Consider the following 25,440-nt stretch of genomic DNA (forward strand, 5'->3'; position numbering starts at 1 on the left):
CTATTTGATGTCGAGGGTGGCGCTAATCCTCAGCGCCCAATCGTCGGGGCAGGTGGGGTCAACGGGGACAAGCTTGACGGCCTCCGCGGGCTCGAAAGTCCCGGCGCAACGCTTGGAGTCGGGCGCCTCGCTACCGAGTTGGTCGAGGTTGACGATGAGGGTCTCGGCCTCTATGATAGCCTCGGCATACTCAATGCACTCGACGTCACAGTCGTATGCATGTTCATATGTGGACTCGATAGTGGTGACGCCATTGGGGCTCGGCATCTTGAGCTTGACGTACGTGTAGTTGGGGACCGCCATGAACTTGGCGTAGCACGGCCACCCTAGGATGGCGTGGTAAGTTCCCTTGAACCCAACCACCTCGAAGGTGAGGACCTCCTTGCGGTAGTTGGAGGGAGTACCGAAGTAGACGGGTAGGTCAACGCGCCGGAGGGAACGCGTGCGTTTCCCCGGCACAATGCCATGGAAATGCGTGGCGCCACCCTGGAGTCACGACTGGTCGAGCTCCAGGAGCTCTAGGGTGTTGGCATAGAGGATGTTGAGGCCGCTGTCTCCGTCCATCAATACCTTAGTGAGCCGGGTGTTACCGATAATGGGGTCGACGACAAGTGGGTACTGCCCGGGGTTCGGGACATAATCGGGATGGTCGTCCCGATCAAAGGTGATCGCCTCCCGAGACCAGTTGAGGTACCGGGGAGCAGCCGCCTTTACCGAGAAGACCTCCCGGCGCTCCCTCTTTCGCTGGCATGCCGTGAGGCACGCTGAAGGCCTGTCGAAGATCATAAAGGCATTGTGCACTTTGGGGAATCCGTTGTCCTTGTTGTCGTCCTTATCGCCGGCGCCCCTCTTCCTAGCATCGTCGTCGGGGAGCCCGAGCTTGGCATAGTAACGCCGGAGCATGGTGCACTCTTTGAGGGCATGCTTCACCGGGCCCTGGTGGTAAGGGCAGGGTTTCTTAAGCATATCGTCGAAGAGCCCAGGGCCTCTAAGGCCTTAGGGATTTTTGTGCTCTGCGGCCACGACTAGGCCGGCCTCGAGGACTTCCTGCTTCCCCTGGTGACCCTTCTTCTTTTTCTTGTTGAGGTGGGGAGCCGAGGCCCCGGGGGCCTTGTCCCTCCGCTTCCCCTTGGTGTCGTTGTCGGGGAAGATGGCCCCAACGGCTTCTTCGCCCGAGGCGAAGTTGGTGGCGATGTCGAGGAGTGCGGCCGCCGAGGTTGGCATGTTCCGGCCTAATTCTCGGACCAGGTCTCGACAGGTGGTGCTAGAGAGGAAAGCCTGGACGATTTCCGAGTCGCCAACGCTTGGCAACTCAGTGCATTTCTTGGAGAAGCGCCGGATGAAGTCTCGAAGAGACTCGTCCGGGCCCTGGCGACAACTTTTGAGGAACTAGGAGTTCCCAGGGTGCACGTATGTGCCCTAAAAGTTCCCAACAAAGACCCTTACCAAGTCGCGCCAGTTGTGGATCTATGAGGGAAGGAGATGCTCAAGCCAGGCTCGCGCCGAGTCTGATAGGAACAACGGGAGGTTGTGGATGATGAGCAGGTCATCGTCCGTGCCACCTAGCTGACAAGCCAGGCGGTAATTGGCTAGCCAAAGTTTGGGATTGGTCTCGCCGCTGTACTTCATGAGGTTGGCCGATTGTCGGAACCAGGCCAGAAAATGAGCGGTGTGGATGGCTCTGCTAAAGACTCGAGGACCAGGCAGCTCAGGGGAAGGACTACGGTCTTCCCCGCTGTCGTAGCGGCCACCTTGATGCGGATGGTAGCCCCGGGCGGGCCCGTCATTATCGTGTCGCCATCGCCTGCTGACCGCCTCGTGGTCGCCCTGCGCCTCGTGTTGGTTGCCAAGGCGGTCGTGCAGCAAGGGGACCCTGTTGATTGTCGGTGCCCGAGCGGGCTCGGGATGAACCGAGGCCTCCTAGTCCTGCCGAGGCGGTGCCGTGGGAAGGTCCGAGGCGCCTCCGCGCCGTCAGGAGGCAGAACTCTCGGCCTGCTGCACCGCGGCGGTCTCGAGGAGATCCCAGAGCTCACCGCGGACCCATCGCCCCTCCGTGGTAGAGGGCTCGGGCATCATTCAGACTAGCATCACCGCAGCCGCGACGTTCTAGCTAGTGCGATTGAAGATTGGGGGTTGCTCACCCCCTTCGTCGTCGTTGATGCAGTGGTGGACGTCGCAGGCCCTCTGCCGAGCTCCTCCGCCATCACCGTGACCTTGCTGCTCCTGCTCGAGAGTGTCTCGGAGCTGCTGCAGAAGGAGTCGGTCTTGTTCGACCTTGGCTTGAAGCTCACAGAGTTGCTCCAGGTCCAGGCGTCGAAGTTGTCTAGGGGCAAGGTTCTCGCTCCACGCTGTTGGTGGGACAATGCGTGAAGGTGTGGCATCGCCTACTCCTTGGTGAAGCAGGGAACGGTTGCCTACACCCTCGTCCTCATCGCCTGTGCTTGGCATCCCGAGTCTGACGTGGAAGCACTCACGAGTGGGATCGTAAGTGCCTTCATCGTTAGAGTCGGAGTAGCCAAAGCAGTAGTCGCTCGCGGCCAGGAAGCGGCGTATGGCTTCAGGGTCGTGAAGTCTAGAGAAGTCCGTTCTAGCCCACGCCTCGTCCTCATCTGAGGGGTCAGTGTGGGTGTGGGTCGAAGTCGTGGTGCCGAAGTCGAGGACGAAGCATTGGTGGCGTCCTGAGGGCTCTGTGTGAGCAGAAGGATAGGCGAAAGCATAGGTGGCGATGGCATTTCTCAACCCGAAGGGGTATGGAGATGGTGCCATCTCCAGGCTTTGCTCCGCCGAAGTCGACTCCTCAGGAGGTGGCGGGGCAGAGCTTGATAACGGGGCCTCGTCGTGCGCCACCGGCGTCTTTCCCTTGTCCAGGCTCAGGCTAGATAGGTCCCCAACTAGGGACCTTGTGCCAACAGCTGGGCGTGGGATACCGGTGGAGCGTGGCACGTCGCCCCGAGCTTGCGTGGTGTCAGGGTGGTCCCGCCCATGCCACGCTTGGCGAGCACGATGGGAGCGGCCGCCCGGGCGCCGTCTGTGCCTAGGCTGCTGGGGCATGACGTTGTCGATGGTCAGTAGGACTCTGGGTGAGAGGAGTACCATATCGTACTCATGTCCTAGAGATATGAACTCTAGGCTCCCGAACCAGATTATCATGCCGAGACGCAGTGGTCGCATGGGGTCTGCCATCCGGGACTTATCGGGATGACGAAGATGACACGCAGTAGAACCCATTCCTGGCGCACCAACTGTCGGTGTTTTGGACTGGCGGGCCCTCAACCAACTAGTAAAAATATACTGCGTGCCCCTAATCTCAGATGGTGATGCAAAGAGATAAGGTTTAAACTGGTTCGGGCAATAGGTGCCCTATGTCCAGTCTGAGAGATCGATCTTGTATTCCTTGCATCGAAATGCTTGTAGTAGGGGGTTACAAGCAGGGCGAGAGAGGGAGCTAGGCCTAGGTCTCTACGTGGAGTGGCATGGATTGCTTGAGATATTGATCTCAGGCGGTGGGGAAGCGTGCGCGTTATAGAGTGTCGAGCATGTGTTCGTCTACCTCATGAACCCGTCTATGCCTGGGTGTGTGCGAGCGTGAGAGTAAGTCTGTCCTCCCATACGTGTTCATCTATCTCGTGCGCTTGGGCCTTTTAGAAACGGCCCCGATCCCTCCCTTTTATAGTTGAAGGGGGGACAGGGGTGATACATGTGTTAGCTACGCGGTGTCGTGCGAACAGAGGTGGCATGTCCGAGCCCTATAGCCTATTACTGTGGTGGCATGGTTGATGGAGTGGTCCTGCCCTTGAAGTGCTGGAGCAACGCGTCGGTCACATCCAATCCTGTGCGACGTGGGAGCTCCAGTGATAGCTTGACGCAGGGCCTGGCAAGCGACGTGCTGGTTGCTGTGCGTTGACTGTGTGAAGAGCCGAGGCTCAGTTGGTGCCGAGTCCGAGCCGTCGTGGGGGGGGGCTCGGACTCAGGCGCGAATCTCGAGGTTGCCGAGACCCTAAAGTAGACTGCCGAGGCGTGGAGGGAGCAGTTGGTCCTGTACACTGATTCCGAGGCTATAGTAACCCAGACTTGACTCCACATGCCGCGTTGTTCCTAGAGCAGGGGTTAGGTAGCACAGCGTAGTACGGGCGCCGGTCGTAGGCACAGCACCGAGCACAGCGGCCGGTAACCCCTGCCCTGTCCTATCCTGGACGGCATGGCTTCGATGTGATTGACGTCTCGTCAGCCACTCCGTTGTGTCGAGCCATCGTTCGGCTGATATCGCGGGAACGGTTGAACGTGCCGGTCGGACATGACATCTTGTCCGAGAAGTTGGTCGAGGCGGAGGCGATGGAGTTGTTTTGCCGAGCCGGCCTTGAGTGAGGCGGAGAATCGACGTCTCATTCGAGGTTGTACGCGTGGGGCCTTGGGCGAGACGGGGAATCGGTTCCCCGGCCGAGGCCTTTCGCGCGAGGCCTCGAGCGAGCCGGAAAATCGGTAGATCGTCCGAGGCCTCTCGTGCGAGGCCCGAGCGAGGCGGAGATTCGGTAGGCCGTCCAAGGCCTCTCATGCGAGGCCTCTAGCGAGGCAGAGAGTAGGTGGCCTCAGACATGGCCAGGGTTTAGCCAATAGTTGTCTCTTGGCTTTGATTTTGATGAGGTCTAAACGATTTTTTCGATTGTTGCTTAGGGGACCCCTTCTCGTGGTACCCGACATGACCCTTTCCCTTTGACTTTGAGGAGGAGTTAGCATTATTATTCTTTTTCTTGTTGTCTTTAAGATAATTGATAGTGGCACCATTGACAGCTTTCATTCTCTCCTCTTGCACACACATAGCCATGAGCCTCTCCATGTCCCATTTCTTGGGCTGTATGTTGTAGTTGACAACAAAAGTGTCAAACTCTTTTGGCAAGGAAGCAAAAATCAGACGGATGAGGAACTCTTCCTTAAGAGCCAGATCCATTGGTTTTAGCTTGGATGCCAAATTGCTCATCCTTAGTATATGCTCTCTTATCCCACCATTACTAGAGTACCTCTCTGTCACTAGTTGCTTTATCAGCTGGGTAGCATATGTCTTTAAAGAGCCAGTGAACTGACTCTTTATTCTTTCGAGGTACTCGGTGACAGTGTCATACTCTGGGATTGAGCCCATAATTACAGGCTCAATCGTGTTCTTTATCACAGCCATACATTTCTTGTTGGTAGTGACCCACTTCCTATGCTCAAGGTCATAGGACATCTTTTGGGATGCAAAATCCCTCTCTCTTGTTGCCCAAGCGGCATCAGCCTCGTTTGTCTCCCTCACCAGTGCCACAGGTTCAGTGGGACACAGTGAGGTGACTACCCAGTCCACCTCAGCCAAGATGAAGGACAGGTCAATCTTTTTCTTCCACTCCGTGTAGTTATCACGTTTGAGAGTGGGGATCTCTTTAATACAACCCATCAACGTTGGTCAGAATAATAACAATATTATAATAAGATAAAAACATATCCATGTTTTCAAAATTAAATTCTTCCGTTGGTTTGAATTTAATAATGAAAATTACAACTTTAAATACGCAGCGGAAAATAATTCAATTTGATGAATTTTACCCATAGGAAAATTCTCTTTTCTATTTTCTTTAAGCCATTTATCTATTTTCCAGGAAATAAAACTTTTACTGGAAAAAGAAAAACAAAAATTGACTCAAATCTGCATTGTTCCTTGAGCCCAGCCGGCAAAACAGCTCGGTCCACTCTGCTTGCGCGCGCTGCCCGCACCCAGGCCGCAACCTGGGCCTGGGCCGGCAAAGCCGCGCGGCTGCGTGCGCCCGCCTAGGCCGGCCTCCAGCCCAAACAATCTAAGCCATCCGTTTTCATCCGACGGCCGAGCGTCGATGTCGTAAGACCAAAACCGGTGCGCGGCTGCCTCCCCGGTAACCCTAGCTTCATTTCTCTTCGTTGCTCTCTCTCTCTCTCTTCGTCGCTCTCCTTTCTCTTCATCGGCGCAGCAACAACAGCAACCGAGCGAAAGCAAGAGCGAGCGGTGATGGCGCCGTCGCCGGTCCCCTCACCGGCGTGCGCGCTCCCCAGCGGGTGAGCACGCCGTCGTCGAGCGGTCTAGGCGGTGGTGCCCTAATCCCCTCCAAAACTCTAGATGTGACCCGGCCTCCATCTCCTCCTTCTCTGTCTCAGAGACGATGACGGCGCCGTCACCGGCCCTCTCACCGGCGCGCGCGCTCCCCAGCGGGTGAACGCGCCGCCGTCGAGCAGCCTGGCCGCGACGCCCATTTCCCGAGCACTCGGCCACGCGCCGACGAGGCGACATCACGGTACGGCGGCGAGGTAGGCCTCTTCCCCTTCCCCTTTTCTTTTCTTTGATTTTCCTTTCTTCTTTTCTCGGATCTATCCGATTTAGGGTTGGGGATGGGGTTAGGATCGAGATTAGGGTTTGGTTAGGGTTAGGGTTTCACTGTCTTGTTCCCCGTGAGGTTAGGGTTCGTTTCCCGATTAGAGTTAGGGTTTCAATCCAAAAACGGATCGAACCCTCTGTTCTTTTCTTAGATCCGAACGGATCTAAACTGATAAGCTAGATCTATAGCTAAACCTGGCTTTGATACCATTGTTGAACCGATAGGATCACTAGGAGCATAGATCTAGCTGGGTACTTTGTTGAATAGAATCATGAACCATAGAACGTCTACTAATGCAGTAACAGTAAGTAGAACGAGAGAAAGGGAGGGGTAGAAGATGGACGCGTCAAACCTGACACCGTAGTGGAGGAGGATCCGCTCGCGTCCGCCATGGAGTCGGTGTCTGCGCTAGGGCAGCGACGGTCGGGGAAGACGGGTGGCGGCGCAGTGCTGTGGTCGCCGGTGACGCTGTCCGGTGGCGGCGCGACTGGTAGCGGAGGTGCTTCCCGTCACTGGCTGCGCGCCCTCTAGATCGGATTAGGGTTTATGTGTCGATGGAGAGCTCGGCTCAGACGAAACTCATGACTTGAGTCACCGACCCCACCTCTATTTATTGCGCACTATGACAGGATCCTTCAGCCATCGTGGGCTAGAGCCCCCAATCAGAATACGAATGTCAAACTGGAAAGTTGGGCCGACTTTAAAATTGGATATCAATCCAACATACCATAGTGGCTGTGTTGTCTGAGCTTTGACTCGTTTTCTGACTTGATCAATTCACTGTCAATCCCCACATGCAGATGCAGTGATCACTCTACCCTTTGACTTTACTGTGCCACTGCCGCGTGTGGTACTGTAGCGTCAAGGTGTCGAGGACTGGCTGGCCCGGCCAGCGCCCCGATTAAATAAAAGAAAAAAGAAAGCTCAGCTACACCTACTGTACGTAGTACGGAGTACATTGCTAGCTACAGTGATACTCTGTGCTGCCTCTGTGCAGACAGCAGGCAGACGTGCAGTGCAGTGTACACGTTGGATCCCCGGCCGTGGATATAAATACACATAGACACACACACGCCTCTGGGGACCTTGGTCTTGATTCCTTTTCTCTACACCATCGATCCATCGGGGGCGGCGCTGTTGGCCGGCGGCATTGCATCGACGACGACGACAGACGGCGCGGCGGCGATTCCGATCGATCTCGATCCATGGGGCGGCCGCCGTGCTGCGACAAGGAGGGCGTGAAGAAGGGGCCGTGGACGCCCGAGGAGGACCTCGTCCTCGTCTCCTACGTCCAGGAGCACGGCCCCGGCAACTGGCGCGCAGTCCCCGCCAACACAGGTGGGTACACTGCCACACTGGCCGTTTCGCGCGACGTCGTACGCTCGCATGGGAGTTCACAGCCACTGATGACTGATCGATGTTCTCACTCTGCTGCGTGCATGCAGGGCTGCTGCGGTGCAGCAAGAGCTGCCGCCTCCGGTGGACCAACTACCTCCGCCCGGGCATCCGCCGGGGCGGCTTCTCCGACCAGGAGGACAGGCTCATCGTCCACCTCCAGGCGCTCCTCGGCAACCGCTGGGCCGCCATCGCCTCCTACCTGCCCGACCGCACCGACAACGACGTCAAGAACTACTGGAACACGCACCTCAAGAAGAAGCTCCTCCTCCAGCAGCAGCAGCGCGCCTCCACTGCCGCCGCCTCGTCGCTGCCGCCGCCCAAGGGGCAGTGGGAGCTCAAGCTGCAGACCGACATCGACCTCGCCAGGCGCGCCCTCAGCGACGCCCTCTCCGTCGACGCCGCCGCCGGCCCGCCGGGGATGGCCACCGCGGGCTCGGCGCCGTCGGCGGCGTCCGCCGGGCCAGCAGGGGCTCAGGCGTGCGCGCTCACCACGGGCAGCGTCGACAGGATGATGCTGGACGGGTGGGCGGCGGCTCCAGCGGCAGGGAGAGGGAGGAGCTGCGTCGTCGTCGGTGGCACCGTCATCCCGGCCCCGGCAACGCCCGGCGCGGCCGACAGCGTATCGGGGTCGTCGTCCGAGCTAACGACGGAGTGTTCTGGCTCCATCTCCAGCGCCTCCAATAAACGCGCCGCGCCGGTGGCTGCCGGCCACCAGCTGCTGCTCGTGCGCGAGGAGAATACGACATCGGCCGGGCAAGGGGAGGTGCCACTGTCGGCGATCGAGTCGTGGCTGCTGGAGGACGCCGGCGGCGAGCAGAAGCTGGCGCACGAAGGCCTCCTGCTCGACGCCGTCCTGCATAATTTCGGTTTCTAAATGTCAAAATGTTTTACTACAAATCGAGTGGTTGATTATGCTAGTCGTACTACTAGCTATACTAATTAATCTAGTCCTTTTCTGCCCAACTAAATTTAGCTTAGTATAGGTACCAGGTAGTACCCGTCGCTGTTCTACTTGTCATCCGTACAAGACGTACGGTACGTACGCCGATGACGATTTGTGTCACTGCATGAAGCAATATATAAGCAAGTGGGTGATCGTGATGCTATGAAAGTGAAAATGAAATGTAACTCGATCCGTTTCCTCATTTTTAGCGTTCATATATAGGCGGAACTAAATGGAATTTGTGAATTCAGGATATTTCGTTGTTAAACTCCGGTCAAACAAAAAATATACAAATAATTCATGGTGCTTAGGGCTCTCCGAACCAAGAACTAGATGGTTTTCATGTTCATTAATTAATGTGTCAACTAAGGAAAAAGAATATAATGTGACACTACAATTAAAGAAGAGAGGAGTGTTCAACTGTTGGATCATAGGGATCATAGATCTAGCCATAGACTTGTCCTATTCAGTATAAAAGGTGAAGCAGTAGATCCTAATACATGTAGAATGAACTAGAGAGAGACAGGGAGATGGTGCTGAACCTGACACCGAGGAGGGGGAGGGTTCGGTGGCCGCCATCGGTTCGTTGGTGATGTCTGCGCACGGGCAGCGACGGTCGGTGAAGATCGGTCGGAGATGCGGTGCCGATGGTGAAGATCGACGGCGGCGCAGTGCAGCGGTGGAGACACTTCTCGTCACTGGCTGCGCCCCTCACTTAGATCGGGTTTAGGGTTTGTTGGTGGGGAGGTCGGCTCAGGTCAACCTCGTGATTAGAGCCGCCGGTCCCCACCTCTTTTTATAGCGCAGGGTGACAGGGGCCCTCCAGCCATGGTGGACTGGGCGCCCCCGATCAGGGCGCAAATCAAAGGCCTAACTGGGCCGTTGGGTCCAGTTAGGTTAGAGATCAATCTAACAATCTCTCCCTTGATCTCTTTACATCTTTCACTTTCATATTCTTTACTTTTGTTCATTCCATTACAGATTAGCGCATAGAGCATGTCTCATCGTCATGGTCTATTGCCGATAGATTTAACAGCTACAACACACTACTCTATTCTGAAATAGATACTTATCTTTGGGTCTTCTTTTGTCCAGGAATTATAGGCTTTCCCTTAAACACATGCTGGCTACATGTTCTCTGAACATGTTGGGTGGTAAGCCTTTTGTAAGCGGATCCACGAGCATCTTTACTGTACGTATATGCTCAAGACTTATGACTTGATCCCGAACTTTATCTTTCACAACATAATACTTTATGCCAATGTGTTTGACAGCACCACTTGACTTATTGTTGTGAGCATACTGTACTGCTGGATTATTATCGCAGTATAACTTTAGTGGTCTATAGATGTCGTCAACCACCTTCAAACCGGGTATGAACTTCTTTAACCAGTTCACCTGCCCCGTTGCCTCATAACACACTACAAACTCGACATACATTGTGGACGATGTAGTGACGGTTTGTTTTGAGCTTTTCCATGAAATAGCTCCCCCTGCGAGAGTGAATACATATCCAGACGTAGATTTTCTATCATCTCCCGCATAATCAGAATCTGAATACCCCACTATATGGAGTGAATCAGATCTCCTATACGTCATCATGAGGCCTTTCGTTCCTTGCAAATAGCGCAAGACTTTCTTTACCAATTTCCAGTGTTCTATTCCAGGATTGCTCTGGAATCTGCCAAGTAACCCGGTAATAAATGCCAAGTCAGGGTGCGTGCATACTTGAGCATATTGTAAGCTTTCGATAGCTGAAGCATATGGAACCACTTTTATTTGATCGATCTCATATTAGTTCCTGGGGCATTAAAAATCCCTATATCTGTCGCCCTTGACTATAGGAGCAGGTGAGGGACTACATTTGTGCATACTGAATTTCTTTAAGATTTTATCTAAGTATGCATTTTGTGTCAGTCCTAATACCCCTTTACTTCTATCTCGGTGAATCTCGATCCCTAGAATGAACGAAGCTTCACCAAGATCTTTCATATCAAACTTTGAGGACAAAAACTTCTTTGTCTCTAGTAGTAGACTAACATCACTACTAGCAAGTAAGATATCATCCACATACAGGACAAGGAAGATGAACTTCCCATTCTTAAACTTTGTATAGACACAATTGTCCTCAACATTCTCTTTAAATCCAAAATTCTTTATTGTCTGATCAAACTTCAAGTACCACTGTCTTGAAGCTTGTTTTAATCCATAAATGGATTTCTTTAGGCGACATCCTATTCGTTCTTTTCCTTCCATGACAAAACCTTTCGGTTGTGTCATGTAAACATTTTTCTCCGAGTCTTCGTTGAGAAATGTCATCTTTACATCCATCTGATGTAATTCTAGATCGTAATGTGCCACTAATGCCATTATGATTCTGAAGGAATCCTTACATGAGACTGGAGAAAAGGTCTCATTGTAATCAATCCCTTCTCTTTGTGTAAAGCCTTTTGCCATGAGTCAGACTTTATATCTCTCTATATTCCCTTGAGAGTCAAGCTTTGTCTTGTAGACCCATTTACAGCCTACTACTTTGGCTCCTTTAGGAATTATCTCTAAATCCCAAACTTTATTGGTATTCATTGATTTCATTTCATCTTCCATGGCCTTAAGCCACTTTGATGAATGATCACTTCTCATGGCTTCTTTAAATAAGGTGGGATCATCCTCCATTTGAAATTCCTCAGTGTTGTACACTTCATAATCGGCAGGAATAGCTGATTTTCTAACTCTTTGAGACCTTCTAGGGGCCTCCACATTTGGCACATCTTCTGTTTGAGGCTGTTGTTGCTCCCCCTCATTTGTGACAATTGGTTCTATAGTATCCTAAAGAACAGGTCCCTCATCATTATTCATTGTTGCCACAGGCGGGATAACAACAGGTGCTGGCACCACAGTGTCTTGCAATGTCGGTGATGCGACATCAATTAGTGAGAAAAATGGCTCATGAATCATCGGAGTGGGCGCATACACCCGCTTCTCTTCAAGGTCAATTTCTCGAGCTACCATGCTCCCCCTCATCATTTCATCCTCTAGGAAGACAACGTGTCTCGTTTCCATAAACTTTGTATGTCTATCTGGACAGTAGAAATGAAAACCTTTTGACTTTTCTGGGTAGCCAATGAAATGACAACTCACTATTTTGGGATCTAGCTTCCCAATGTTTGGGTTAAATACTTTAGCCTCAGCAGGGCTCCCCCACACACGCAAGTGGTTAAGTGAGGGTACTCTTCCTGTCCACAACTCATATGGTGTTTTGGGCACCGATTTACTTGGTACTCTATTGAGAATATGAATGGCGGTTTTTAACGCCTCCATCCATAGGCTCAATGGTAAGGTGGAGTAACTTATCATACTGCGCACCATATCCATCAGGGTACGATTGCGTCTTTCAGCTACTCCATTCTGTTGAGGTTCGCCCGGTGTTGAATACTTGGCAACTATGCCATTCTCCTGTAAAAACCTTGCAAAAGGTCCAGGAACTTGGCCATATGGGGTATGACGACCGTAGTACTCCCTCCCATGGTTGGACCTGACTATCTTAATCTTTAAATTGTGTTGGTTTTCAACTTCTGCCTTAAATATCTTAAATTTATCCAATGCTTCTGTTCTTTCTTTGATTGGATAAATATAGCCATAATAGAAGTAATCATCTGTGAATGTTATGAACGAATCATAACCATCCACACTCTTTATAGGAAATGGACCATAGATGTCTGTGTGAATAATCTATAGAATTCATGTGCTTCGTTTGACATCTTTCTTAATTTTCTTTACATACTTTCCTTTTATACAATCTCTGCATTGTTCTAAATCTGAGAGCTCTAATGGAGGAAGAATATCATGCTTAACTAGTCTTTCTATTCTCCCCCTCGAAATATGGCCTAAACGATAGTGCCATAATTTCGACAACGCATCGTGAGCTCTCTTTTATTTTCTATTTACATCTACAGACGAGGATACATTCACATTGTCGCACGCAACGTTTCCATCATCGCATACAACATTCACATCATCACGTAGTGATAACAAATAAAGCTCATTCTGTAAGATAGCAAGACCAACACATGCATCATTAAATGTTATCTTACATTTGTCATTTCCAAAATGGCAATCATAACCATCATTGTCCAAACATGACACACTAATCAAGTTCCTCTGTAACGAGGGAACATAAAGAACATCTCTAAGTATGAGTTTGAAACCATCAGCTAGCTCTAGAGAAAGATCGCCAACGGCTTCAACTTCTGCTTGGACTCCATTTGCGACTTTAACGTGTCTTTCGCTTCTTTACGTAGTCCTCGTCGAATGGAATCCCTGTAAAGAATTAGCAACATGAACAGTTGCACCTGAGTCAATCCACTAAGTAGATTTTGAATACTGTACATACAGGGATTCATTTATGAACGTAATAATGTTCTCACCTTTCTTTGCCATGATCATCTTTAGGTAATCGGGACAATCTTTCTTATAATATCCCATCTTCTTGCAGTGGAGACATTGATCTTTCTCTACTGTGAACTTGTTTTGTTGAGGCTGATGCAGCATGGGACCCTTTCCCTTTGACTTTGAGGAGAAGTTGGCATTAGTATTCTTTTTCTTGTTATCTTTCAGATAATTGATAGTGCCACCATTGACAGCTTTCATTCTCTTCTCCTCTTGCACACACATAGCCATGAGCCTCTCCATGTCTCATTTCTCGGGCTGTATGTTATAGTTGACAATAAAAGTGTCAAACTCTTTTGGCAAGGAAGCAAAAACCAGATGGATAAGGAACTCCTTGAGAGCCGGATCCATTGGTTTTACCTTGGATGCCAAATGACTCATCCTTAGTATATGCTCTCTAATGCCACCATTGCCTGAGTATCTCTCTGTCACCAGCTGCTTTATGAGCTGGGTAGCATGTCTTTGAAGAGCCAGTGAACTAACTCTTTATTCTTTCTAGATACTCAGTGACGGTGTCACACTCTGGGATTGATCCCACAATTGCAGGCTCAATCGTGTTCTTTATCACAACCAAACACTTCTTGTTGGCAGTGACCCATTTCCTATGCTCAAGGTCATAGGACATTCTTTGGGATACAAAGTCCCTCTCTCTGGTTGCTCAGGCGGCATCAGCCTCGTTTGTCTCCTGCACCGGTGCCATAGGCTCTGTGGGACACGGTGTGGTGACTACCCAGTCCACCTCAGCGAGGATGAAAGCTAGGTCAATCTTTTTCTTCCACTCAATATAGTTATCACCTTTTAGAGTGGGGATCTCTTTGATACAACTCATCAAGTTGTATCCGCCTGAAAACACAATTCGAACATAAATAATAACAATGACAATTGCATGCCTTAGTTCCAACGTTGGTCAAAATTAAAACATGCAATTATTCTCTACACTAATTCTACATCACCGTTGGGCAGAAATAGAATTAATGCAAGACAAAACATCATAATATTACCATTAATCAATGTTGGTCAGAATAATAATAATATTATAATCAATTAAAACATATTTATTTTTAAAAATTAAATTCTCCCGTTGGTTTGAATTTAATAATGAAAATTACATCTTTAAATACGCAGCGGAAAATCATTCAATTTGATGAATTTTACCCACAGGAAAATTCTCTTTTCTATTTTCTTTAAGCCATTTATTCATTTTCCAGGAAATAAATATTTACTGTTTACTCGGCCCAGCCAGCAAAACATACCGGCCCACCTCTCTGCGCGGCGACCGCCCGCACCTAGGCCGCAACCTGGGCCTGGGCTGGCAAAGTCGCTCGGCCATGTGCGCCCGCCTAGGCCACAACGCTGGCCCGTTCGATCTCGGCCGTCCGCGCCGATCCGACGGCCGAGCGAGCGTTTCGCTCGGAATAACACCCCGACGCCACGCGCCCCCGAGGAAACCCTAGCTCATTCTCCCCAACCCTTTCTCTCTCTTCGCCTCACTCCGCTCTCTCTTCTTTCCTCAGTATCGCAGCACCGAGCGACGAGCAACGACGGCGAGAGCGAGTAGAGAGCCCCCGGCGCCGTCGCCAGCCCCCTCACCGGCGTGCGCGCTCCCCAGCGGGTGAGCATGCCGCCGTCGAGCGGCCTGGCCACGGCGCCCCTGTGGCTAGTTCTGACGAGCAGCTCCTCCCGGGTTCAGCCCTCTTTTCCCCGCGTGCCATTCTGCACGATGGCGAGGTAATCCCTTTGGGTTTCCCTCTTCCCCTCCCCTTCTTTGGTTATTATTCAACCGATTTGGGGATTAGGGTTAGGGTTAGGGTTAGGGATGTGCACTGTTTTTTCTTTTTCCTGAATTGATTTCGGGTTTTAGGGTTTGATTTTGACATAAAAACGAGCCCTGCTTCTTCTTTAACCCAGTTAGGGTTAAGGTTCATCCGAACCCTCCTCTTTTCTCAGATCCGAAAGGATCAAAGTTAGGGTTTAACCGAACCCTTTGTCGGTCGAAACCCTCTTCTTCTTCTTAGACCCGCACTGGATCTAAACATCTTAAGTTAGACCTATACCTAAAGGATGAGCTCCGATACCAATGTTCAACTGTTGGATCATAGGGATCATAGATCTAGCCATAGACTTGTCCTATTCGGTATAAAAGGTGAAGCAGTAGATCCTAATACATGTAGAACGAACTAGAGAGAGACAGGGAGATGGTGCTGAACCTGACACTAAGGAGGGGGAGGGTTCGGTGGCCGCCATCAGGTTCGTTGGTGATGTCTACGCACGGGCAGCGACGGTCGGTGAAGATCAGTCAAAGATGCGGTGCCGGCGGTGAAGATCGACGGCGGCGCAGTGCAGCGGTGGAGGCACTTCCCATCACTGGCTGCGCCCCTCACTTAGATCGGGTTTAGGGTTTGTCGGTGGGGAGATCGGCTCAGGTCAACCTCGTGATTAGAGCCGCCGCCCCCACCTCTTTTTATAGCGTAGGGTGACAGGGGCCCTCCAGCCATGGTGGGCTGGGCGCCCCCGATCAGGGCGCAAATCAAAAGCCCAACTGGGCCGTTGGGTCCAGTTAGGTTAGAGATCAATCTAACAAGGAGTAAATAGTTTCTTAAATAAGAGCAAGGTCAATAATAGAGCCAAGTGTTTACCTAAAAATCAAGTTATAAGAGTCAAACTATACAATAGTTGTTTTTATTTATCTATAAAAACTTTTTTATTATTACTGTGGCACAATGTCTTATATTCTCTTCCCTACTCCTCCTTACATATAATAGCCAAGCTAATCAATATTTTTGCTGATGTGGAAGAGAGAAAGGAATAATTCTTCTACCTCATTATTATCCGCATCCCGGAACACAAGGCCTGCTTAGTTTCCTAGCACGTGTTGCCTCACCTTGCCTCGCTGCCTCGGCGCAAGTGACAAGGAGCTTGATCGGGCTGGCGAGCTAGTGACGATAGTTTGTTGACTCGATGGCATCGTCCTTTGGTGATGATGGTGAAATGAGTCGCTCAGTGAGAGGTGGGGTGGGGTGGAGCTTCTAGAGTGTTAGTTGGTTGTGCAATTGTCTTCCTGTTGTTCTTGCTAGTGTGCGTTGGCTTTGTGTGGTGGTCGTTGTTGTTATTTGTTGCTTTCGTTATTTACAGTTGTCCATCTTTTATGGTTGTTGTTGCTCTATTGTACTGCTTAGTCTGGGCCTATCCTTGTTTTTAATATAATCGACGGTTCTTTTGTTTGATTGGTTTAAAAAAATTTAGCTCTCTCATGTGAGCGAGCGAAATCTTGCTGATGCGGTCCCCGAGATGTCTAGGTAAGGAAAGTAAACACCATAGGCTCCTTATGCACCGCCTGTATCTTCAGGAGCAGGCAGGTGTAGACCAACCTATATCCACAAGATCAATAAAGGATTGTTGACCAAGATCCAATCGAGCAGGGGATGAAGGTTGAGCGCCTCATATATTGAGTCTTGGTTCTTTTTTGCCAGTGCGTTCATCACCCGGTCCATTTAGTGCGACGAGGGATTTTTTTGGCCACCTCTTTTTTCGCCCACATCAGGTATGCCCTAGCAACGGCTGAGGCCAAAAGTGGCCCCAAAGGGTGGTAAGCACGGCGGAGGCGAGGTGGAGTCTCCTAGAGGCACGGCTCGACACACCGGCGTGAGGCAAGGCGAAGATACGTGGGTGACAAGAATGATTAGAGCGACGACTGCGTAGGCGAGTGCGAGGTAGCACAGTAGGTAGCATGAAAACGGTATTGATATTTTCTTGATATTTATCCGTCCTGAACGGGTTTAAAGACTTAGAAACCGGGTATAATCTGAATATTCAAAGTTGAATTTCTAATACGTAGATGGAATAGTTATCAGTACCCCGAGGCATCCGGCACTATTTATATCTGATTCTAAATATCGGGGGGGGGGGGGGGGGGGGGACAGCTATCTGTATTCGATATGTCATTATAACCGCTAGGGTTTGATTCCTAGACAAGCCAGTCCCACCGTACAAGGAAGAATGGTCATAGCCCATTGGTTTGGTTTGTCGTCCAGACGCCCAGTACTGAAAATTGATTGGGTCGACACCATTCCCTACCCCCCAGTGGGCCCAGCACTGTACATATATACATATACGGTAGGGAAGGGAGCTAAGGCCCTATTTAGTTACACCCAAAATGCTAAATTTTTCAAGATTCCTCGTCACATCGAATCTTTGGACGCATGTATGAAGCATTAAATATAAATAAAAAATAAAACTAATTACACAGTTTAGACGAAATCCACGAGACGAATCTTTTAAGCCTAATTAGATTATGATTGGACACTAATTGTCAAATAACAACGAAAACGCTACAGTAGCGTTTTTCAAAAAAATTTGGCATCCAAACTGGCCCTAATATAGTGTATCGGTAATGCTGAGGAGCGGGTGTCTGCGGTGCGGACGGACGGACGCACGCCGCTTTTTGACCTGCGCGCTACCTGTCTAACCTGCCTGCTTCCTCGCTCCGTCTCCCCCATTTTTCTTAAAAATATCTTCGCTCTCGTGCTTATCCATCGCGTGCTACTGTGGCTAACTCGCTGCTACTATCTTCCCTGCCGCGCACCTCATCCCACACCGCGTCCCCTCTGTCGTCGCGCCGCGCTCCTTCCCCACCGCGCCTCCGCTACTGCGCGCTGTGCCCCGTCCCCCGCGTGCGTCGAGGTGTTGCTAGGGTGTTGCCAAGGTGCGGCCGACGCTGCCATTCCCCACCAAAAGGTCGTGGCCGCTCTTTGATGCCATGGCCGACGCGACGCGCGCTTCAGCAAGTAGATGTTGCAATGAAAGTGCATATTGTAAGTGCATATTGTAAGTACATATTTTAAATGTTTTAAACGTTTCAGAAGTATGTTACAATTGTTTTATATGGACGTTGCAAATGTAGATCAGGGATGTTGCAAGTGTTTCAAAGGCACGTTGCAAGTGTTTCAAAGGTTTATTCAAAATATTTCATCTATTCCAGACATATGTTACCAGCGTTCTGATCTAGATATTGCATATGTTTTGCACATATGTTGCAACTATATGTTCTAAATATTTCAATTGTTTCAGTTTTATGTTGCAGTAAGTGTTTTCATGTTACAAGTTGCATGTGTTTTATCTGGATGTTGCATATATTTCACAAATATGCTGTAACTGTATGTTTCAGATGTTTCATCTGTTTTATACGTATGCTGTATTTAAGTGTTTCATGTTGCACATGTTTCATGGTGTTCGGAGAATAAGAGGCGCGGGGCAGTGATGGTGGCACACACGGACGTCGAGAAATGGGGGCGCGGTGAGCTGGGGGCCGGCGGACAGGGCGCGTAGCACGCCAGTGTTCTAGGGACGGGGCCCGCCCGCGGCTGGTGGTTGGGGCGCGATGGGGCCAGGTCCACGTGTGGTGTGGACCGAACGGCCTCGAATCGAGGCAGACAGGACGGACAGGCGGACAGCGCATGCGAGGCGAGTCGCCCGGACGCGTGGACGCTGCGAGGGGCGTGATACACGTGCCGAGCGAGAAAAAAAATTAGCGGATGAGGAAGCGTCCGGTCACATGCGTCCACACGCTTTGTACGCGGTAGCTGTGCTTGGTGGCGGTGGCGCTGCCAGTGGCCGTGGTGCCGTGCCCCTACCACGTGCGTGATGTACGTAACGAGTACGGCTCCCTTAAAGCAAAGCTCTCTTGCCTGTTCTTGAGCAGCTGACGTCTGACGAGTGTCCAATCCATTGATGATGCTCACCGGCTGCCAATCTACAATTTCTGTAGCCGCTGCTATAGTAGCTCTCAGACGGTGCTTTTCTTGCCTCCACCACATCCACGTGTCGCTGTGCCGCCGCGCGAGGTGATCAGTGACAACTGATGACCAATGCAAGTATGCAACCGGCCTACATTAAACAAGTATCTGTCCTAAATAAACTAAATCAATTTCTGAATTTGTTCTAAACCAAACTGTTTTATTTGCGTCATGGGCAAAAGCAGCAGAGAGCGCGCCACCAGCCATCACGACGCTGTGAGTACGACCGATACGAGTGAGTGGAGGGACCAGTGCCATCGCTGTACGAGTGAGTAGTGTGCAAATCGCACTCTGCAATTCATCAATCAAAGCCATACAGACGTTCCTTCCAATCCAACCTGCAACCAGCGTCTTCCTGAATGTATGTATCCCCATGCACCAACTACGCCTGCACATTCCTCACAGGAGTTCAGCGACATGTACATCCACCTCTGAACCAATGCAAACAAAGACAGCATCACATCTTAAAATCTGACGAGAAATTACTCCTATATCACAGTCCAACTGAATCACCACCTAGTACATTACATCCATCTGCCCTGCCTGCTATCCTCCTACAGGCTACAGCTAAGCCAAGAAGCTAAACACCCTGTTCATTCATCCTTTCATTGCCCACAAATCTCCTGCAGACTCCTCAATTGTATTCCTCCTCTCTGGCAACAAGCGAGATTAGCTCTCTCGCCAGTCGCTAATCGCTAAACAAAAAAGAGAGACACACACCATATGCCTTGTTCAGCGTCCTGCTTGAGCAGCAGACACTGCTTCAGGCAAGTGCTTGCCGCCACCCTTCTCAGCTTCAAGACTCCAGGGCGTCACGTCAGCTCCTGTTGTGTATCGGGTCGGAGCCCCGCCGGACCCTCCACTTGCTCATCTGCGCCGCGCCGACGGCCGTCGCCGTCTCGAACCGCTTCCCTGTCGATGTGGCGGGCGCCTCCGCCGGCGTCGGCGCCCGATCACGGCCGAGGACCATGTCCTCTCTCCTGAGGCCGCTCACCATGGCAGCAGGGTGTACCACCAGGAGGCAGACAAAGGCCGAGATGGCAAACAGCCTTGACCACCTTCTTGCACTCGCCATGTTGTTGCTGTTGCTGTTGCTGCTGCTGCTCAGCTGGAGACATGCAACTTGTGCTGCCTGCTGTAAGATTTGGCTCTAGTAGTTTGGTTGATGCAGTATAACCATCAATCACAGCACTGTCCTGTCTGTAGATATAGTTCCCCAAGGCCACGCCGGGTCCCAAAGCACAAAGGGACAAGGGAGGCATGTCTAAGGCTGCTTATAGAAGGTTCTGAGACCCTGACAGTTAGATTTTGCAAAAGACATTGGAGTGATGGATGGGGGAGCCTCACCCCATCATCCATCCCCTAATAACAGACAAACCTAAAGTGCCCATGTAGGGCACAAGAGCAACAGCAAGAACCAAGTCCTTGCTTTAAACCCCTGTTTCCATCATCCGCCTCTATCTACTACTGTCTTCAGTGAGAACCAAAACTGAAGCATTCATGGATAGATGGAGAGGCGAGGTTGTGGTAACCAGCAGACAACAGTACAATCCAAGGCTTTGCGCTTTTGTATGCTTTTCATTTTTTGTGCTTGCCCTCCTTGCAAGAAGCACCCTTTTCACTTTGAATCTTCCAAGGCCACCAAAGCTAGCCATTCAAACTTAAAGGATCTGCACCAAGTTTCAATAGCTTCTTTCCTCACGTTTCTCCATGTAGTAGGATGCCAACATCCAATGCTTTGCCTACTTTGGTGCAGAACGCAAAGAGGGGTGAATCTTAAAGCATTGGGGAGAGTTTTTGGGATCCAACGGGTGTGGTTTCTTGGTCATGGTCCAAGGATTGCATTTTATCAGTGCCAAAGTTGAAAGATAAAAAACAACAGAAACTAGCTTCTTTTAAAGTAAAGATAGGGCCACCTTATCTGCAAATATACTGATTTGTTGAGTGTTGAGCACTTATAGATGCAGAAAACAAGTAGATGAATAATTATAAAGTGATGCAAGATTATGCTAAGATCCCTGCTTGTGAAGTGGGCAAGGGAGCCCACAAGATCATCCTTGCTGCAAAAGAAAAGGAGGAAAATTAAAGGTGGGTGGTGAAGGAATGAATTTCCATGATTTGGCCTTTTCTTTGGACAGATTCCTAAAGTGCTCATTCAACTATTTTATTTTGAAAGCTAACAGATTTATGCATTCATGTCTTGCTAAAGGACCAATAAACTAACAATCGAAAGGCTTTGATCTAGGACGGCAAGTTAGTTACCTACAAAAATTAGGATCCCATTAGAAAAAAGAGCAATCATATCATGCTAGTCATGGAAGAAAATTAGGTCTAGAAATCCTAGATCAGAAAAGGCATTGGAAAACAACAAATTTAAATTTACTTCTCTGCTAAGCAATAGGTAATGCAACATAGCCAGAGTTAGTGAGTTATTACCACAAGAAAAGAACTATGATCTTAAAGCAGATAACATGTTGATACGATCATAGTAATGATGATGCACTGATTAAAGTAACAACACAGGTGATTTCAAATAGCACAGTTATTTCTTCTTTTGGTCATAGTTACTTGCAAAGTTATATGCTAGTAAAGACGTACAAGTACAGAACAAACCAACTTTTACCAAAGATTGCATTGGAGCTAACGCATGTCCATTTACTTCTCTTTAGTATGAGCTGTTAAGAGATAATGTTTACACTCACTAACTACAGATAATTTAATCTGAAACAGGTAATGTAAACTGATAGTGCAACAACATAGATCATGTCATCTCATCTACTTAGGAAAATGACTCGTGGCACAGCACTTAATTGCTCACAACTGCATATGGAGACACGTCCGTCCGACGCATATGATCAATATTTTGCAGGACATTAGAGATGAGGCCAACCTATGGTGCATGGTGAGTGCAAAAGGCCTTTAGAAACATTTGGCCATGATTTTCTTATTAGGTCACCGGTTGAGGTTTTTCTTTTGTTTTTGGCATTTTCACTTGTTTTTTTTGGACCTTTGCCCTAACGGGCATGTATGAGTCTTCTGTCTCTTGTCTTCTTAATATAACGATGCACAGATCTCCTGCGTGTTCGTGAAAAAAGAATCGTCCATATCCATCTAGGTACCAATCAAGAAAAATTGCAAACTATGGTGGAAAACATCAGTTGTTACTGTGAGCAAAGTAGCCCTACATTCAATTCTTAGTTTGCCAACATAGGCTTTGTATTCCCATGAAAACAAGTATTCTTACTCATAAATAGCTACATTGAAGACAACTTTATAATTGTTTCAAGTTCTACAAATGGATCAATAACTTTTTTCCTCTATTGTTTATTCCATCTTTATGTTCATTTGTCGTGATGCTATTTTCAGTCTAAAAGAGTAGTTTAGACTGAGAACCGTACCACCTTAAGTACACCACAGAAAATTTGTAGCTGGTGGGCAAACAGAAAGAAGTTCAACAAAAGGTAAAGGTAAAAGAGAAAGTACAACATGTTCGAATGAACCTCCATACCCTTGCTTCTGTGAAAAGAGAGCGGTCTGTTCGTCCTTGGCTTGTCCACAACTGCAAAGATGCCACCAGATCACCTGATAAAATCATATGATTTTCAATTGCGGGGAAAACCGTACTGTAATGTTTCTATGCCTTGGCAAAGAGAACCTGCAAACTTAGTGAATTAAGTGCTCACAAGAAAAAAAAAATATACTTTCAGGCAGGAAACAAGCCCAGAGCAAGGCATTCCTTCTTGGCCTTTGAAATGGAAGCAGCGAACCCCCGGGGATGGTGAGCCAAAGCAGTGATTTGTCCTGAACCAATGTCATCATTAATTGCTTGCTTCATTGAAGCCAGCGAAGTAGCGACGGCTGAAGAAGCCAGACCACGCTTTCCCCCTGCCCTAAAAGCATTGCCCACTCGGCGAGGCATTCCGTCGAGCAGATTGGCGGCGCCCTATATCAACAGAGGCGCACAACGTAGGAGGCTGCGGTGCTGCGGCCTGAGAACAATCGCAGCAAATGGAACTAGGACAGGACAGGAGTGTGTTAGGTTTGATCTCCCACCAGCTAGGCCCAACGGCCTTTTGGGCCTTGTTCTCGCGCCCTGATCGGAGGCGTCCAACCTTACATGGTTGGTGGGCCCCCGTCGCACAGCGCTATAAAGGAAAGGTGGGGGCCGGGGCTCGCAGTACGAGGTTCACCGCGCCGCCAGTCACCCCACCGACATCCTAACCCTAACCCGATCTTGAGAAGGGGCGCTGCCAGCGATGGGAAGCACCACCGACACCGGCAACGCCACCCCGACGCACACGCCGCCGCCGAGGACGCCACTGCACCGACTCTCCCTCTCCACCGAACATCGCTGCCGGCGCGCAGATGGCGTCCGCCAACGAGACCCCGGCCGGTGCTTCGACCACTACGGCCTTCGATGGTCTGCTACCTCTCACTCCCCTTCTCTCTGCCTCTCATGTAAATCTCGAACATGTATTCTATTCCTATGCAAAATATCCTGATCTGATGAATATGACTAAAAGAAAACCAACAATGGTACCGGAGCCACGGTTAGAGAAGAAATCAGATCGGGGTAAGAAAGGAAATAAAACCGACCGATCTGATGCGGATCGGGGAAAAGAAAATAGAAAGAAGAACCCTAGACCTAAATCCTTTCGGATAAGAGAAGAACCCTAGACCTAAATCCTTTCGGATAAGAGAAGAACCCTAGACCTAAATCCCTTCGGGTAAGAGAAAACCCTAGACCCAAATCCGAAAGAAGAAAGAAAGGAAAGAATATGAACGAACCCTAACCCTATTTTCCCATTCGGATGAACCCGAAAAGAACAACTCAAATCAGAAAGGGGAAAGTGGAGGACGGATCTACCTCGCCGTGCGTCGGATGAACCTTCGCCGGCGCAGAAGAAGAAGCCGAGCCGGGGGCGCTGGCTCGTCGGGCTCGGCCAAGGAAGCGCCGCGGCCAGGCCGCTCGACGACGGCGCCGAGGCTCGCTCCACCGCCCACTCGCTCGTCGCGCTCGCTCTCGGTTGCGGCTGCGCTGCGCTGAAGAGAGAAGAGAGAGTGCGGTGAAGAAGAAGAGAGAGAGAGAGAGAGCAGGGGCGAATGCGCTAGGGTTTCTAGGCCACCGACCGCGGCGACGTTTTTGATCCGGCCGAAATGGACGCTTGGCCGTCGGATCAAGACGGACGCTCGAGATTGGATGGGCCAACTCGCCGGCCCAGGCCCAGGTTGCGGCCTGGGTGTGGCCTGCGCGCGCGCGGAGGACTGGGCCGAGCCGGCTTTTGCCGTCTTGGGCCACGCTGGGCTGAAATGAAAGAAGAAAATTTTGTTATTATTTTCCAGGAGCAATTTTAATGCATATTTTTGATGATTTTGAATGATTTTGATACAATTTTCTGTGCAAATTTTATCCAACGATATTTTTGCTCAGAAAACAGTAAAATTTTTAGTGCTTCTGAAAAATAATAATATGAAAAGATTATTAATGTTTCCGCTGTGCATGATAATTTTCGTTCTCTTTTGATTAAATTTGAACCAACGGGATAATTTAATTTTAAGAGAAGTGATGAATTTCTGATAATTTTGATGAGATTATGATGTTGTTATTTTCTGACCAACGTTGTTAATAACAATATTATAATTTTTTATCCATGAGAAATTGTGCATTAATTTTACTTCTGCCCAACGGTGATGTAAAATGTTTGCATGGATGAATTATAAGTTTTAATTTGACCAACATTGAGTTAAAGCATGGAATTTTATGTATAAATGTTTCTTACTTACTCTGGTGTGATTTCAGGAGGCAAATGCATTATGAACATTGCCAACATCCCGACACTCAATGGGACCAATCACCGTGTGTGGCAGGAGAAGTATGAATTGGAACTTGCGTTGGGAGAGGTTGATTTTGCCATCACCTCACCGTGTCCTACTAAGCTAGAGGACCCGGTGAGAGATGAAAATGAATCTGACGCTAATTTCGCTGCTCGAAAGCGTGATCATGCTGAAATAAGAATGAAATATGACCTTGAACATAGGTAATGGACTCTCTCCAACCGCAAGTGCCTGTTGGTGGCCAAAGCCACCATAGAAGAACAGATAAGGGGCTCAATCCCTGAATGTGCTACTGCCAAAGAATATCTTAAGAAAATCAAGAGTCAGTTTACTGGGTCTACCAAGGCCACAGCAAGTTCACTGATTAAGAAGCTTGTGAATGAGAAATTCACTGGTGGTAGCATAAGAGAGCACATTTTGAAGATGAACACTATGGCATCTAAGCTAAAAGAAATGAATTTGAAGGAGGAGGATTTCTTGATTCATTTGATTTTTGCTTCTTTGCCAAAAGAATATGACACCTTTATTGTGAATTACAATATGCAGCCTGAAAGATGGGGCATAGAAAGACTCATCTCAATGTGTGCTCAAGAAGAGGAGAGGATAAAGTCCTCACAAGGTGAATCTGCTCATTTTGTGAAGGATAACAAAA

The 25,440-nt window shown here is 49.5% G+C and overlaps 2 protein-coding genes across 2 annotated transcripts; one reads left to right on the forward strand and one right to left on the reverse strand.

Moving 5' to 3' along the window:
• LOC136465279 (uncharacterized) lies at positions 1-303 on the reverse strand. The gene has a single exon (XM_066464082.1). It carries the CDS (start codon positions 301-303, stop codon positions 1-3), a length of 303 nt encoding a protein of 100 aa, XP_066320179.1.
• A 7,080-nt stretch (positions 304-7,383) lies between these two features.
• LOC136497714 (transcription factor MYB30-like) lies at positions 7,384-8,954 on the forward strand. The gene is made up of 2 exons (XM_066493565.1): positions 7,384-7,712; positions 7,820-8,954. The coding sequence occupies exons 1-2, from the start codon at positions 7,580-7,582 to the stop codon at positions 8,644-8,646; spliced, it is 960 nt and encodes a 319-aa protein (XP_066349662.1). The 5' UTR covers positions 7,384-7,579; the 3' UTR covers positions 8,647-8,954.
• Positions 8,955-25,440: the final 16,486 nt, after the last annotated feature.

The sequence above is a fragment of the Miscanthus floridulus genome, chromosome 1 (genome assembly GCF_019320115.1).
Source record: "Miscanthus floridulus cultivar M001 chromosome 1, ASM1932011v1, whole genome shotgun sequence".
Taxonomy (NCBI): domain Eukaryota; kingdom Viridiplantae; phylum Streptophyta; class Magnoliopsida; order Poales; family Poaceae; genus Miscanthus; species Miscanthus floridulus.